A 14751-nucleotide genomic window follows, 5' to 3' on the forward strand; every position below is an offset into this window, starting at 1 on the left:
TCGCTGTATTTGAACGGGTTGACCTGTAGGCGGCAGTAGTGAGAGGAAGTGTTTGTTTTTCCTACAACCAACGAACAACGGTCATACAACCTACGTGGATTTAGCAGACCTATAGAAGATGTGTTCAGCCGTCCTGCATTATGTTAATACGCTATTAATGCTCTAGAGGTCGGTGAAATCTGTGAGGGCAGCGAAACCACCGTTTGGAGAACCGAGCGGTCACCGCCGGGCTGCAACGTCACTGGCTACGTGTGATTTTAGGGGAAAATGGCAGATAGAAAGAATAATAATGCTGCCAACACCAGTGCAAATTTACTGTTCAGCGGTGCTCCGGAGTTTAACTTCAATCTGCCTTTCATGCCAGTGAGTCAGGCCACTGGTCCAGCGGTGTTGTCAGGAGGTGAGATGAAATACCGACTGAGGAAACGTCCTGAACACTAGCGGTGTCGTTAGCAGGCTAAGCTAGCTAGCTAACCCCGGTTCCTGCTCTACTGTCAGCTGTCACTCAGTGTGAAACGCGAGAGAAACGGATAGAAACAGCGTGTCTGAGCTGACGGTCGTCGGTCAGTGAAGTGAGCCTCGTTCACAGTGATGTGTATTGTACACACTATACCCTGTGTGGTGCTACATCAGGAGGATTAGCAGCCAGTCATCAAACATGTCTTTAAATTGGCCACGTCCTTCTGTCTGCGTCAGCTGACAAACTAAAGTCCTTCTTAAAAACACTAATGTCAAACTAGCAGACTTTAGCTGTAGTCTGGGTTGCATATACAATGTTTTCACTTTCACAACATCCTCAGTGGCAGGTGTTTGTTGTAGATGTACTGATGTACTATAGAGATGAAATGGTTTTATTGAGTAATACATTGTTTTTAAACTGAAATCGTCAGCAGTGCTGATAATCCATAAATTATTTAAATCTGTAATCTTTTATATCACTGTAAATAGAATGTCTTTGGAGTTTTGTGGGACATTATAAGATGTCCCCTTGGACTCTTGGACATGCCCACTTCCTCTGTTGTGTTTAAACGTAGCTGTTGTTTTGGATGTCCCTTGTACTGTAGAGTCTCAAATACATGTAGTCACTGTTCAAATTCCTGCTTTGATTTATTAGTTGATTCCACTGACGTTGGAGAAGAAGACAGCTTTCTAGGTCAGACCTCTGGGAATGGGCCGGCCCCTTCTACGTTCAACTACTTCTCCAGCCCCGTAACCAGCAGTGACCCGTTCGCAGCCATCGGCCAGTCGCCATGCCCGCCTCCGGCCCCATCAACGGGCCCGCCGTCTGTTCCCAGCAGTGTCGGCGTGGCTCCGCCACCCCCGCCGGGCTCCCAAATGAACCATCCTGCACCTCCAGCGTTCGGCAGTGCACTTTACCAGAGCCCTATGGGGCGTCACACTCCTCCCCCCGCCACGATGACCCCACCGCCTCCACAGATGCAGCCACAGAGTCATAACCCGTACCGGCACACCCCCACCAGCAGCAGAGCCCGGCCCTATATTCCAGCTCCAGAGGTCCTGCCACTAACACACACGCCTCAGCAGAATCCGTACGCTCTCAGCTCTCCGCCACAGACATTCCCGCTGTCAGGATCCACATTCACAAAGGTGTGTATATATATATATGCTAATCAGTGACTATCAGATTTGTTTGTCCGGTTATTGAAATCGCTAATAACGGAGAACCAGCTATATGCCTCATATGATTTCTTCTCTCTTCAGCCTCCTCCCACACAGTTTCAAGAGCCTCCGCCTACAGCCACCACTGCCGGAGCGATAGTCCCTGCTGGTCCCATGATGCCACACAATTACAATGTCTATGAGGCTGTTCAGCCTCACTGGTTCTACTGCAAGCAAGTGGAGTCAAAGAGTGTCTGGCTTCCCTTCAGTCTCATTGACTCTCTTCAGCTAGAGGAGACCTATAACTCAGGTGTGTGGACCATGAATGTTTTTCTCCAGAGAAACCACAGCATGTAACCGTGGCAGTGTCACTGCTGTCACAGAGCAATGAAGCTGTGAGATGTTCTGACGCCTTTGTGGGCCTTTTTTGTTCTTCCAGTTCAACCGGACCCAGAAAATGTGATCATACGTACGGACGGAGGTCGGTACGACGTGCAGCTCTATGACCGCATGCGGACTGCGGTGTACTGGGAAGAGGAGCCCACGGAGGTCCGGCGCTGCAGCTGGTTCTACAAAGGGGACACGGATAGTCGCTTTGTTCCGTACTCTGAGGAGTTTAGTGACAAGCTGGAGGTTCGTTTCACTGCTACGTTTGACCAGAAACAGTTATTGTGTTAATCAAATGAGGGACAACATCTTGCCACTTCCAGGCAAAACATATCTCCTTTTCATCAACTTTAATGTGCACTTGTTGTGTTATAAACCACTTTATATACTTAAACAGTATGTCTTTAACTCCAGGCAGAATATAAGAAAGCCGTGTCTACCAACCAGTGGCACCGTAAACTGGAGTTCCCATCAGGAGAGACCATTGTCATGCACAATCCGAAGGTAAACCACAGTCTGATGAGAGTAAACGATTCATCCTGTCAGTTCGACCTAATGAGTTCTGTTGGCCTCCGTAGGTGATCGTGCAGTTTCAGCCCTCCTCCATGCCAGATGAGTGGGGCACAACTCAGGACGGGCAGACCAGGCCCAGAGTGGTGAAGAGAGGGATTGATGATGACCATGATGAAGTACCAGATGGTAGTCAAGTTCCTCTGGGCCCCCAGTTCATTTAATGTGAAGTGAAGGCACTTATTTGAAAAACAACAACAACATAAAAGTCAGCGTGTACTATGTCATGTTAGACTCCTCATGTAAATGGTAATAAACTCTGAGCTCATTGATCCATAGAAAAAATAAATTGTCAGGACATCATAAAGTGAGATGATGCATCTCATAAGACATTAGAGGAAGTGCCAGCCGTCAATCTGTTTTATGAGGAACAGTTCAGTCCGATTCAACTGTGTGAGATACATTTTAATATCCAGCTGTTTAAGTACTGCAGCTTAATTGTGACTTAGCACAGTTCAGATTTTAGGTGTGTGTTGAGATGTTAACAGGGCGATGAGTGATCGTGTGGAATGACACGTCCGTCCTCTGCATCTGTTTCAGGTGAGCTCGCAAAGGTGGATCATGTCGTGTTCATGGTTCATGGAATCGGTCCCGTGTGTGACCTGAGGTTCCGGAGCATGGTCGAGTGTGGTGAGTGCCAAACAAATCGTGCCGTTGGCCAGAATTTGGTGTAGCCTCCGCGGTGACGGTGTTCCTGAAGTAAGCCGTACTGAAGTAATCCCTGTGCTTTCAGTGGACGACTTCCGCAGCGTGTCGCTGAAGCTGCTGCACAGTCACTTCCACATACCGCTGGACGAGCACGCCATCAGCAGGGTGGAGTTCCTCCCCGTCCAGTGGCACACGGCGCTACATGGAGATGCCACAGGGGTGGACAGGTGAGGAGAGGCAGGTTGACACGGACTGTGGAAGCTTTTGATGATGATCAACGCACACTTTAGAAGTTAATGCTCCTTAAGGACGTATGTGTAAATGACAGTGGATCCATGGATGCATTCAAAGTCAGTTTTTCATTCAATGTACAAAAGGTAATTTTCTTATTGCCGGCAAATGAAAAGACCAAACCCAACAGTGCAGTTGTCTGTCTCTCAATACTCTGTGGCACTCTGCCCAAAGTGCATTTCTATTACACATCTTCAAAAATGGGTGGGTGGGCGGTAGTGTGGTAATGAAGGACCAGTGTGGCTCATTGATGTGTTTTAATAGTATTTGAATAAAGGAGCTCTGTAGCATGGAGGAAGAAGATGCGTCAGACAATACTTTTTGGTTTTGATTTTTTCGTGGGATTTGTTAACAATGAGAAAAACATCACCAGACTTGTCCTATTTTTTATATATATATATATATATATATGGGGTTTTATTTCTTAATCATAATCTGGCCACATTTGTTATTTCTCTTTGCAGGAGGATAAAGAAGATTACGTTGCCCAGCACTGGACGCTTACGTCACTTTACAAATGAGACTTTGTTAGACGTGCTCTTCTACAACAGTCCCACTTACTGCCAGACCATCATGGACACAGTTGCCCAAGAGATTAACAGACTTTATGCCCTGTTCATGATGAGGAACCCAGACTACAGAGGAAGCACATCAGTGGCCGGACACAGCTTAGGTACCAAACCAGTTGATTCTCAGCTTCTACACCGCTGGCTTTGTGTTTGTCTTCTGTGGTTCACATGGATTGTTTTGCTTCTCCTCTGCACTCGCAGGCTCCTTGATTCTCTTTGACCTGTTGTCAAATCAGAAGACTGGCTCTTCTGCACTGGCCATGCCAATCCTACCCACTGCTAATGGACACACCAAACAGGTCACACACCAGTTAATGGAACATAAACAGTAACGTGTCATCTATCAAACATCTGATTTTGCTATTAAAATGCATTTCCCCACTGAATGTGATGCATGTAATAACTGATCAGAAACGGCTTTCAGCTCTTTGACACACTGGTGTGCATAATGGATCATTACATTGCAGTGCACGATTGTAAACTCCGCCTCTCCCATCAGGTGACACAGGGAACTAATGCCGTCACCCCTCCAGCTGTGGAAGAGGAGCCCAAAGAAGACGGGGAGGAGTTTGAGGATCTCTCCGCCATGCTGGAACACCTGGGCTTGACCGAGTACAAGAACACCTTCGATGAGGAGAAGATTGACATTGAATCTTTTGTAAGAATAAAAGCCTCCTTTGCTTGTCATAAAGTCAAACGTGTTTCCTTACGTTGGTAAGTCAAGGAGGGGTTTGTGGTTTACAAAAAGGCCAACATTATAAATAATAATAAGATCTGATTGACGTCATGGAGGAACATTTTAAATGTAATTAAGTACTGAAATGTGGGAGGTAATTTGGTAGCAGCTCATATTTTGATCTTCTTCTTCTTCTTTGTAAGATGTTGGTGGCTGTTTCACTTTGTCCCGCTTCTTTCAGCTTATGTGCACAATCGAGGACCTGAAGGAGATGGGGATCCCGCTGGGTCCCAGGAAGAAGATCGCCAAGTTTGTCAAAGAAAGAGTGAACAAGCAGGTACGTGAAGTTTCTCGAGTGCCCGCGAGGCTCGCAAACCGACGGTGGCGGTAAACGCACTCCTTGGTGTCTCGGTTTTGCAGGCCGCACGTCAAGCCGCCCGGGAGAAGAAGGCGGAGCTCAAAGAGGTCAGTCAGGTCGCGGCGCCGCCACCAGCAGCTGAAGCTCTTCCTGATCCCTCTGTGAAGAAGCTTCCGGTGGGCAGCTCCATCCACGTCGACTACAACTACTTTGAAGTTGGCACTGGGCAGGTAAACTTCAAACGCAATAAGGGATTCATGTTCAAGCTGATTCTGAGCTTTTCTTAACATTTAATAACATTATTTGCTCTGCAGGTGTCGGTGGTTTACCACGCTCTGGACTTTGAGCCGATTAATTTCTTCGCCTTGGGTTCGCCAATCGGCATGTTTCTGACAGTCCGGGGACTGGAGAAGATCGAAGAGACGTACCAGCTGCCCACGTGCAAAGGATTCTTCAATATTTACCATCCGGTATGCAGCTCGTCTAACCTGTGCATCCTGAAGGAATTACTGCTGAATAAGCTACAAAAGTTATTATTTTAGCACGTTTCTCTTGTTTTTAACTGCAAGTCTTTACATATTATTGTAGTGTGCAAAGGCATCAGCTATAATTCTTAAAATGAGTCTTTTTACTTAAGAGTGTTGCATATTAAAGTCACAGAAACATAGTAATTCCCCCTTAACCCTACACATTAGTTACTCTGTATGAAATTATACATGTATAATTGTATAATTGTATAATTAAATTGTGATGAAAGCAGTGAAGCGGAGTCACTGTATGCGTTACTATCGGATGGCTTCATCAATGACTCGTTTTCCTTCAGTTGGACCCAGTGGCCTATAGGATTGAGCCCATGATACTACCAGACATGGACTTCAAGCCTGTTCTGATCCCGCACCACAAAGGGAGGAAGAGGCTTCATCTCGGTACGACACTCGCTCATCGTGTTTCCGTACATTTCTGCTTGCGTCGCCCTTACAACCAGACCGCTGCTGGGGTCTTCGTCTCCCTGCGGATGGATTTAGTGATGAATCTGTTTGTGTCGCAGAGCTGAAGGAGAGTCTCACCAGGATGGGCTCCGACCTGAAGCACGGCTTCATCAGCTCCCTCAGGAGCGCCTGGCAGACGCTCAACGACTTCGCTCGCGCTCACACCTCGTCTGCCCAGCTTCAGGCCGAGCTGGCCATGGTGGCCAATCAGATCGAAGAAGAGGAGAAGCAGGCGCGGGAGGGTGAGTTTCTCTCATTTGTGGCTCTTCAATCGAGTTATTACTGTATTGTGAGATATTTATAACTCCATCCTGGTTTCTCACAGATCATAAGATCCCAGAGAGCCCGGAGCCACTAAAGGAGGAGGAGCCTGAGGTGAAGGTGGGGATGCTGAATGGAGGGAATCGCATCGACTACGTGCTGCAGGAGAAGCCCATCGAGAGTTTCAACGAGTACCTGTTTGCCCTCCAGAGTCATCTCTGCTACTGGTACATAGAACCTCCTCTTCATTCAGGCTGTTTTCCGCTGCATGGTCACATGTTAGTGATAAAGTTTCAGATTCAGTCAACAAAAGCTGAAATGATAGTCGATCAACAGAAGATGTATCCGCTATTATTTTGAAATTTAAATTGTAAATGAATCGGTAAATACTTTATCAAACAAAAATACCAAGAATGTAATGGTTCCAGACTTTTAGGCACTTTTTACAGTAAGTCTCGATTTTAAAAGTTTCTTGCTGCTGTATCTGCAAAACTTCAAGAAAAATAACTTCTTCCAAGTTCCGATTGGACCAGCTGTAAAATATATATATATATATCTATAGATATATATATATATATATATATATATCTATAGATATATATATATATATATATATATATATAGATCTATATATATATATAGATCTATATATATATATATAGATCTATATATATATATATATAGATCTATATATATATAGATCTATATATATATATAGATCTATATATATATATATAGATCTATATATATATATATATATATAGATCTATATATATATATATATATAGATCTATATATATATATATATATAGATCTATATATATATATATATAGATCTATATATATATATAGATCTATATATATATATATATAGATCTATATATATATATAGATATATATCTATATATATAGATATATATATAGATATATATCTATATATATAGATATATATCTATCTATATATCGATATATATCGATATATATCGATATATAGATATCTATCTATATAGATATCTATCTATATAGATATCTATTTTTATATATATATAGATATATATATAGATATATATTTTTTTATATAGATATATATATTTTTATATATATATATTTTTATATATATATATATAGATATTTTTTATTTTTATTTATATATTTTTATATATATATATATAGATATTTATTGTTTTTGCTTCAGGGTCCTGGTGTCGTGCGTGCGTGCTGACACACTGGTGACTTAATCACACACTGGAGTGGAACTGATCCAGCCTTAATGTCATTAGTAACACGAGTGAGCCGTTAGCAGCTGAAGGGAAATCCTTTATAATAACTCTCCTGTTGTTTTTAGGCAATCTGAAGACACGGCTCTGCTTTTTCTGAAAGAGATCTACAAGACCATCGGGATCCATCCAGAACAGATGGCGCACTAATACCATGAAGAGAAGCCCGTCTGAAACTTTGCCGTTCGGTTTATTTCACGTCAGTTTACCTAGATTTTAACTTTTCTATTTTCTTTCTTTTATTTTCTATTCATGTAGTTTATTGTCTACAGATGAATAATACAATTGTATTATGCCATTTGTCTTAAATTAAGAAGCATTACAAATGAGCTTGTAGATTTAAAGACGCGGGCATGTTTGATATTACATTTTATAGTTTAAATTATAGAACTGATCAAGTGTATTCGATGTGTATCATCAAAGCAAATGCAAACAGCAGAAATGACTCATCAGCAGTTAATGCAGCCTTCTGTACGTTTTATTTAATGGCCAACATTTTCAAAATAAATCATTTCCTTGCACATGTTCTTTGTTCGAATGGTTGTGTAGTGCTGAGAGGAAGACGTGTAACATTCCTCCTGCAGGGGCGAGGAAAACATATCGACAAAAAGCTGTAATATTAGCAAAACATGAATTAAAAAGAATACAGGATGAGATGAATAAGCTTTCATTGTGAGGAGAGTAAAGCACTTCCTGCCTGCTCTACGTCAGGTTTTGACAGCTGTTCTCATTAACATCACATCTCTCTAACCTCATCAGATGGAATAACATTTCATGTCATTTCAAGCAGGTAGTCATGTACAACTCACAAGAACAAAAAAATATTAGAAAAGTATTTACAAGAGTACCTGTAACATTCAAACTCAGTCCAGTATTAGGAATGATAGCGTTGTGAGGACGAGTGTTAGTTATTTAGACGGTCATACTGGTCCACACAGACCTGATATCATAGCGCTGCATGCTATAAGCTCATCTTTGCTCCTGGCTCTTTAGTAAATCATGCTTCTCTGTTAAACCGGTCACTTAGAAGCCGTCTTCAGCAAAGGAAGATCGAGTGACTCACACAAAACAAGTTCCCTTTTTTTAAACACATCGCCAGTCTGAAACAACCTATAAATACAATATTAACAGAACAGAACGACTCCGTACACAACCGCCAGTAACTGGAGCGGCAAAGATTGTAATTTGCTTTGATGCTCAACTTGTAGAAATGTTCTGCTTGTGGGGTCAACTTGCGTTTTCTAACCTCCATTTTAACAAAGTGCAACTTCGTCTTTTTCCTTTTGTCAACCTAAATAAATAGTTGTAAAGTTGGACTTCTTACCCTTTTGTAACTGGGTTCTTTCTTCCACTCTACACATCAGCAGCTGGTAGTTTTTGATCTTGTTTGATATTATTTTTTAGGGGGGGGGGGGCTGAAATCTACTGGCTGAGGTGACATTCAGCAGGTAATCCAGCAGAAGGTGATAACGGTGAAGAGACTGGTTGAAAATCAGGTGCCGTGTTTGAAGCAGGTAGGATGGCTTAGCGAGAAGTTGTGTTTCCCCAAGATCATAACGGCATAAAATACAACGGCAACCTAATATATTACATATTAGTTCTCATCCAGCAAGTTCAACATTAGCCAGCCGATTGTGTACCTGTGTGTGGTAACGCTGTTGTACCGCGTTGTTAGCTTTCACATTGATTCACGTCTGTGTTTGTACATTCATTTGTCTACAGCTATGTGGTGAAATGCAGAAGGATCCATGTAAACAGGCCTTTGCTGTAGTGCGATTAGTATTGTCTCACAGTCTTAATGCTGGAATGGTGATGGGAATGGAGAGGCTTTGTTCAGTCCTCTGTTTTGGTCTGGGTCTTGAAGGCCTGCTTGCGGAGGTGAGCCTCGATCTCGTCCCGGAAGACCAGCATGCCCAGGTGCGAGTGGGAGGCCTCGTTCATGGCTTTGGACTGGATGCACATGCGGTACTGCTCCGGCGTCAGCTCGTCGGCGCACTGCTTCTCGTGCCACAGGTGAAAAAGACCGGAAACGGGCGTCCGAATCACTATCACGTCGCTCCGGAGATACTTCCTGTACAAGTGGACGTCTTCCACACCCCAGCCTTTGACTTCCAGGTCGAACCCACCTGGAGGAGTAAAAGTTGAAGTCAGCGTTATCAGTTGTTTATGAGTTAACTTAGCTCATTATTAATTGCATCATTTCTTACCAATATTTAGGAAATCGGAGCGATACTGACACGTCATTCCGAAGCCAAAATCTCTCCAGAATCCGGCATCTTTTTTGTGAATCTATATGAAAGGAGACAATAAACGAGGGAACACCACGTATCCGGTTGAACTGAAATTCATTTGATGTCACTACTTTAGTTAAGTCCTTTTCCACTTGCTTATTGTTTACTTCATTCAGATGTTTGAGCTTCACTGTGCAGAGTTCGACACTCGAGGCTGTTTTCACATTCCTCTGTGATCGCCTTAAATCGGAGTTTGAAACGTTGACGTACAAGATGATTTTATGACATTACAACTAGTTTGGAAGCCAATCACAGTCCAGTACGCAACGTACACCAAGTGTGATGTGGAAACTCAAACCTCCAGAAATATGCAAACTGATAGATACTGGAGTTTTAAATGTGGGAAAATAAGTATTTGTAGTAGTAAGAGTGTTAAACACGGTAGCTGGAATGTCAGATGTAAATCACCGTTCCAAGCAGGCAGAATGTCTTAAACCACGTGTGATGGGGATCTTTAAAGAACACACATTTAAATCATCTTTGTACAAATACCATGAAGAGAGAAACGTGACGTCCTTACCAGCTGGAGTTCAGTCGGTGGAGCCAGCTCCAGATTCCCGTAGACTATGGCAGGATTGTACAGACTGAACACCACTGGATAGAAGACTTTCTTATCTACAAACAGTTGAGAACAATTTAGTAAAAGTCGACCTGTAAACAAAAGGACTATTCAAACAATGAATATAAACAATAATGTGTTTAAAATCCTACTTGGAGCGGCGTGGAGACGACAGGTGCTCAGGAACTCAAGTGTGAAATGGATGTCAACATCACAAAAAAACATTAAGACGTCGCCTTTCTTCCAGGCGTGGGCTCCGACGTCCAGACCGCGGCCTCGGGAGAACTCCTCGTCCACTGGGATCAGAGTGTAGTTGGAGAAGCTCTCCTCCCTGAAAACAACACACAACACGTTACTACCACAAGAGTACCGCAAACATTTGAAAAGCTCTTTCCCAGCGAGAGGACAAACCTTGACATTTTTTCCAAAGACGACTTCACCTCCGGCAGACCTTCCGGCCCAAAATAAACCACCGTGAGATGTACTCTTCTGTCCTGCTGTATGCACACCTCCCTAAAAAACACACGTGCATTTTTCAAATGAATCACAAGAACACGAAGGTTGCAGAACAATGGTTAAATCCGGGTAAACGGGTCTCCTGAACACGCATTCGAAGAGGACATGCTGGGTCATGTCAACAGTTTCTGGTTCATTCTCACCTGAAGTTGTGTAAGAACTGTGAGAACGTTTCTACTCTGCCTGCCAGCGGCACAATGATGTTGATAATCATTCCTGATGTTTCTACGGCTGTGCTCCTGACTTTCATTAAGGGACCAAAAGGCCTGAAGAGCGTGACATGGCGGAAGCTGCTGGATTCCTCTTTGGCAAAGAAGAGCTCGTAAAGAGTCCCTTTGTCTCGCTCTGTCCTGTACAGTCCTGTGAAATATGAAAAAACAATGTCTCTCTGAGAAAACACATCGGTTACAGTGATCACTTATTCATCCGTAGCCAGGCAGTGTGGACCTTACCTTCAGTAAAGTGACCCTCTGTGTAGGTTTGTCTCTGCATCGGCATGTCTTCCTCGACACCGTCCTCCTCATCGGGGTTGTTCATGATGTCCAGCGCCGCCTCCATGACCTCCACCAGCTCGTCCCTGCGGTCTTTGCGCACAGGTTTCTCCTCCGGGTGCCGCGTCAGCCCCATCTCCAGCTGGTACACCTTGGACGTAGTGAAACTCTCAAAGGGCACCAGGGCGTACTCGCTGGGGAGGCGTGCGCCTGTGTTCACCTCAGCCTTGTCGATCTGAGAATGCAGGTACTCCAGCAGATCTCCCGGCTCTTGGTCTTTCGTCTCGGCCAGGCCCTGCACCCCAGGCGGCTCCTTCCTGTCCTGCAGGAGCTTTAGCTTCTCGCCCATCTCCTGCAGCTCCTGCTTGAGCTGGGCGATCTGGCGCTTGAGACTGGTGGCACGGCTCAGGTGGCGCTCCTCCTGTTCCTGCATCAGGGCCTGGTAGTAGTCCTTCCCGTAGCTCTCCCCTGCTAGGCCGGGCAGGGCCAGGCTGACGTCTGCTGGAGGGGTGCACTCCAGCAGGTACGCGAACAGCAGCAGCACCAGCAGCAGGAAGAGGCCCAGAAAGAGCCAGCGGAACCGGCCCTGAAGCGTCAACCCCCGCCTGGGCATCACGCTTGCATACAAGCTATAGCTGGCAAGTCTGCATTCCCTTTCCCCTCTGATCACATTACTTACAATGTGCGTCTGCACATCATCTCAGAGGTCTGGAAGTGTCATTTTACTGTGAAGGTTTTGTTTCTCGGCTCCAACCTATAACTGTCTTCATACATTTGTCCTGGGTAAATCCATGCGATGATCACCTAGGTCAACAAATCACAGAAATCAACAATAAGACAACAAATATTATATATACACGACACAAGGAGGGAGCCATTTGTGAAGACTTTTAGAGAACAAAACATTGTGGATTATTACCAGATAATCAGACAAAAAGATCTAATAATACAACATTGTGTAATTGACCAACCTGCCAGTGAAAATGTCATTCAGGTAATGAATAAAACATGTTTCTGTAGCAACGTGTTCACTTTGTGTCCAACTTTTGTCAAGATTTAAGATTCTGAAGATTTAACTTCAACCTGAAGAAACGAGCTTCACCTGGAAAGCTAACACACGGCGACTAGCTGTGTGAGCTAAACAACAGCACAGAGGGAAACTAGTGGGCGAGCTCCAAAGCAAGCTACTCAACATTGACTTCCGGTTGAGCGGCTTACTTTCAAAATAACAGCATGACACTCTGTCAGAACAGCCATATACAAAATATATAAAACAAGCCCAGTATTGGAAGACGTATTCCTGATTATTGAGTGACTTATATGCTAAAGTGATCTCATACAAGGCCAGCCGATCGGTATCGAGCCTTATGGAGCCTTTAAAACCAGATCTAATCCACCACATACCACGCACAATTGTTTCTTGAAGGTCACACAGTCACACCCTCAGCACACAAAGTAATGCTGTTTTTTTATTTACCCTGACAGTCATAGTCTTCAGCTGGCCTCAAAATGTGTAAATCAGGTTTGAGACGGCTATAATGAAAACCAGCAGGGTTCTGAGTCCAATGAGATATTCACAGAGGGGCCATTCTGCTGATTAGGCGAAGTCTCAAGGTTTCAACCAGTCAGAAAAGAGGAAACAATAACAAAAACTGTACACTGAGAGCTGCTTGTTGGGTATTTTTAAACGCAGAATCTTAAGAGAGTCCCTCCATGACTCCAAAAAGGAAGTTGTACTTTGCAAGACGTTTGCCCCGAAGTGCGGTTATGCAAACAGAGACGGATACTAAGCTCATGGAGTGTAAGGCTCGCAAAAATGTGCTGTTCCCACTGAAAGTTTTATAATGTCAGTGGGATTAAACATTGCGCTCTGCAGCTTTGTCCCCTTTAACATACACCGTGGTTTGTGTGTAACACAGTTCTCACATCTGCATAGTTTTATTAAAAAGAGTCAATGTCACGGGGAACTTTCTCAAGACACACCCTTCTCACATGCAAGAAGAAAAAAAAAACACATTAAACTCCTGCTAGTCTTTACCTTGACATATTAGTCTATGCTTTATAGAGCACTATGTCCTATAGATGAGCGTATAGTCTTCTTTCTAGCTGCCAAGGACCAAGATAAGAGATAAATGCAACACAGGATTGGCTGAAAGCTAAAGTACAGGTTTGACATTTATATCATTGTCTTGGTACAAATACATCCCAAGTCTTAATTAATTAACTCATAAAGACTACACATTCATACATTAACAGGGTTTTGTAAATTCTAGTGAATTGACTAAAGACTTCTTAAGCAGGCAAAAGTGAGCTGTGTTAAAAACAAGACATTCGCCCGGATGTTTCTCAGCATGTCATTAAATATCTGATTTGGTTGGCGTTTTAATGGGGAGCCTTTTTAATCTTGTAAAGTACAACTTTACAGTGAATTATGATTGACATTTACATTCAATCTGTGTCATGCACATTTTGGGATACAAAGTCGTGTTGTAGCTACTCAGCACATTAGTCATTGACCAAATGTCTGCACCATCTGTCCCTCTGGAAAATATGATACCATACATAGCCTGTACACTTACTTTGAAAATACAAACCGGATATTGACACGGTTATGTAGCTAGCTTAGCGGTCTTTGGAGCTTCACTTCGCTTTTGGGTTATTTAATATCTATTAGCGAGCCTGCTAAGCAGTTATAATAGTGTTCAAACAACTACTCACATAATTCCGTCTTTGCCCATTCCTGCCTGTGCTTACAGCTGTGAGTTTAGTGTAAAAGCAGCAGCAGCAGACAGCCTGTGCTCCAAAATGCCACGGAGCAGAGAGAAGAGAGTGGACCGTAGTCTACTTCCGGTCAACAACCAACCAATGGGAGCTTTGCTAACGAGTGTCGTCATCTCACACGCTCAAGCTCCTTGTTTATAATAAAAACGTTTTTATTATCCGTTAAAAGTTATCATAATTATAGAATATTAAATAATTACATTTTACTTTGATCAACACATACACATACACTGTGAACAGAAACAAAATATATTTTTGTATTTTTCTGTGCAAAACAAACCTCTTATCTGTGATGTTACACTCGCTGACAACTCTGAATTGAATTAGTACTTAAGTGGAGACAGATTACTTGTTTAATGTGCAAACATGACATCTGTTATCATTATGGTGCATAGAGTAAACCAGGAAATGTTCCCATTAGGTTCTATTTTTAGTCATTGCCTTCATTAATTCCCATTAACAATGAC

The 14751-nt window shown here is 43.2% G+C and overlaps 2 protein-coding genes across 4 annotated transcripts; one reads left to right on the forward strand and one right to left on the reverse strand.

The window, feature by feature from the left end:
- Positions 1-55: 55 nt before the first annotated feature.
- On the forward strand, positions 56-8167 carry sec23ip (SEC23 interacting protein). Of its 2 annotated transcripts, none has more exons than XM_076076617.1 (18): positions 56-400; positions 1115-1608; positions 1723-1930; positions 2060-2253; positions 2422-2511; positions 2586-2706; positions 3118-3207; positions 3311-3452; positions 3981-4189; positions 4287-4384; positions 4585-4743; positions 5003-5098; positions 5182-5349; positions 5434-5589; positions 5943-6045; positions 6168-6350; positions 6434-6596; positions 7715-8167. In XM_076076617.1, the coding sequence occupies exons 1-18, from the start codon at positions 268-270 to the stop codon at positions 7794-7796; spliced, it is 2889 nt and encodes a 962-aa protein (XP_075932732.1). In that variant the 5' UTR covers positions 56-267; the 3' UTR covers positions 7797-8167. The 2 variants fall into 2 exon arrangements, with proteins under 2 accessions (XP_075932732.1, XP_075932733.1); XM_076076618.1 differs by lacking the exon at positions 56-400 and adding an exon at positions 423-572.
- Positions 8107-14338, reverse strand: csgalnact2 (chondroitin sulfate N-acetylgalactosaminyltransferase 2). Of its 2 annotated transcripts, none has more exons than XM_076076620.1 (8): positions 14222-14338; positions 11465-12307; positions 11156-11372; positions 10908-11009; positions 10649-10827; positions 10458-10552; positions 9854-9935; positions 8107-9772 (listed from the first exon to the last, which is right to left on the reverse strand). In XM_076076620.1, exons 2-8 carry the CDS (start codon positions 12114-12116, stop codon positions 9480-9482), a joined length of 1620 nt encoding a protein of 539 aa, XP_075932735.1. In that variant the 5' UTR covers positions 12117-12307; positions 14222-14338; the 3' UTR covers positions 8107-9479. The 2 variants fall into 2 exon arrangements, with proteins under 2 accessions (XP_075932735.1, XP_075932736.1); XM_076076621.1 differs by lacking the exon at positions 14222-14338 and adding an exon at positions 12475-12613.
- Between the last annotated feature and the right edge of the window lie 413 nt (positions 14339-14751).

Source organism: Anarhichas minor, unplaced genomic scaffold (assembly GCF_050575085.1).
Source record: "Anarhichas minor isolate MPS153535 unplaced genomic scaffold, ASM5057508v1 ptg000058l, whole genome shotgun sequence".
NCBI classification, from domain to species: Eukaryota; Metazoa; Chordata; class Actinopteri; order Perciformes; family Anarhichadidae; genus Anarhichas; species Anarhichas minor.

Bases quoted from the DNA above. Each gene is read 5' to 3' on its own strand.
- csgalnact2 (XM_076076620.1), bottom strand. From the start codon at position 12,116: ATGCCCAGGCGGGGGTTGACGCTTCAGGGCCGGTTCCGCTGGCTCTTT. The intron at 11,010-11,155 runs GTGAGAATGAAC...TGTGTTTTTTAG, and splicing joins CAGTTCTTACACAACTTCAG to GGAGGTGTGCATACAGCAGG. The intron at 10,553-10,648 runs GTAGGATTTTAA...AACTGTTTGTAG, and splicing joins TCGTCTCCACGCCGCTCCAA to ATAAGAAAGTCTTCTATCCA.
- sec23ip (XM_076076617.1), top strand. From the start codon at position 268: ATGGCAGATAGAAAGAATAATAATGCTGCCAACACCAGTGCAAATTTA. The intron at 401-1,114 runs GTGAGATGAAAT...TTGATTTATTAG, and splicing joins TCCAGCGGTGTTGTCAGGAG to TTGATTCCACTGACGTTGGA. The intron at 6,046-6,167 runs GTACGACACTCG...TTTGTGTCGCAG, and splicing joins GAGGAAGAGGCTTCATCTCG to AGCTGAAGGAGAGTCTCACC.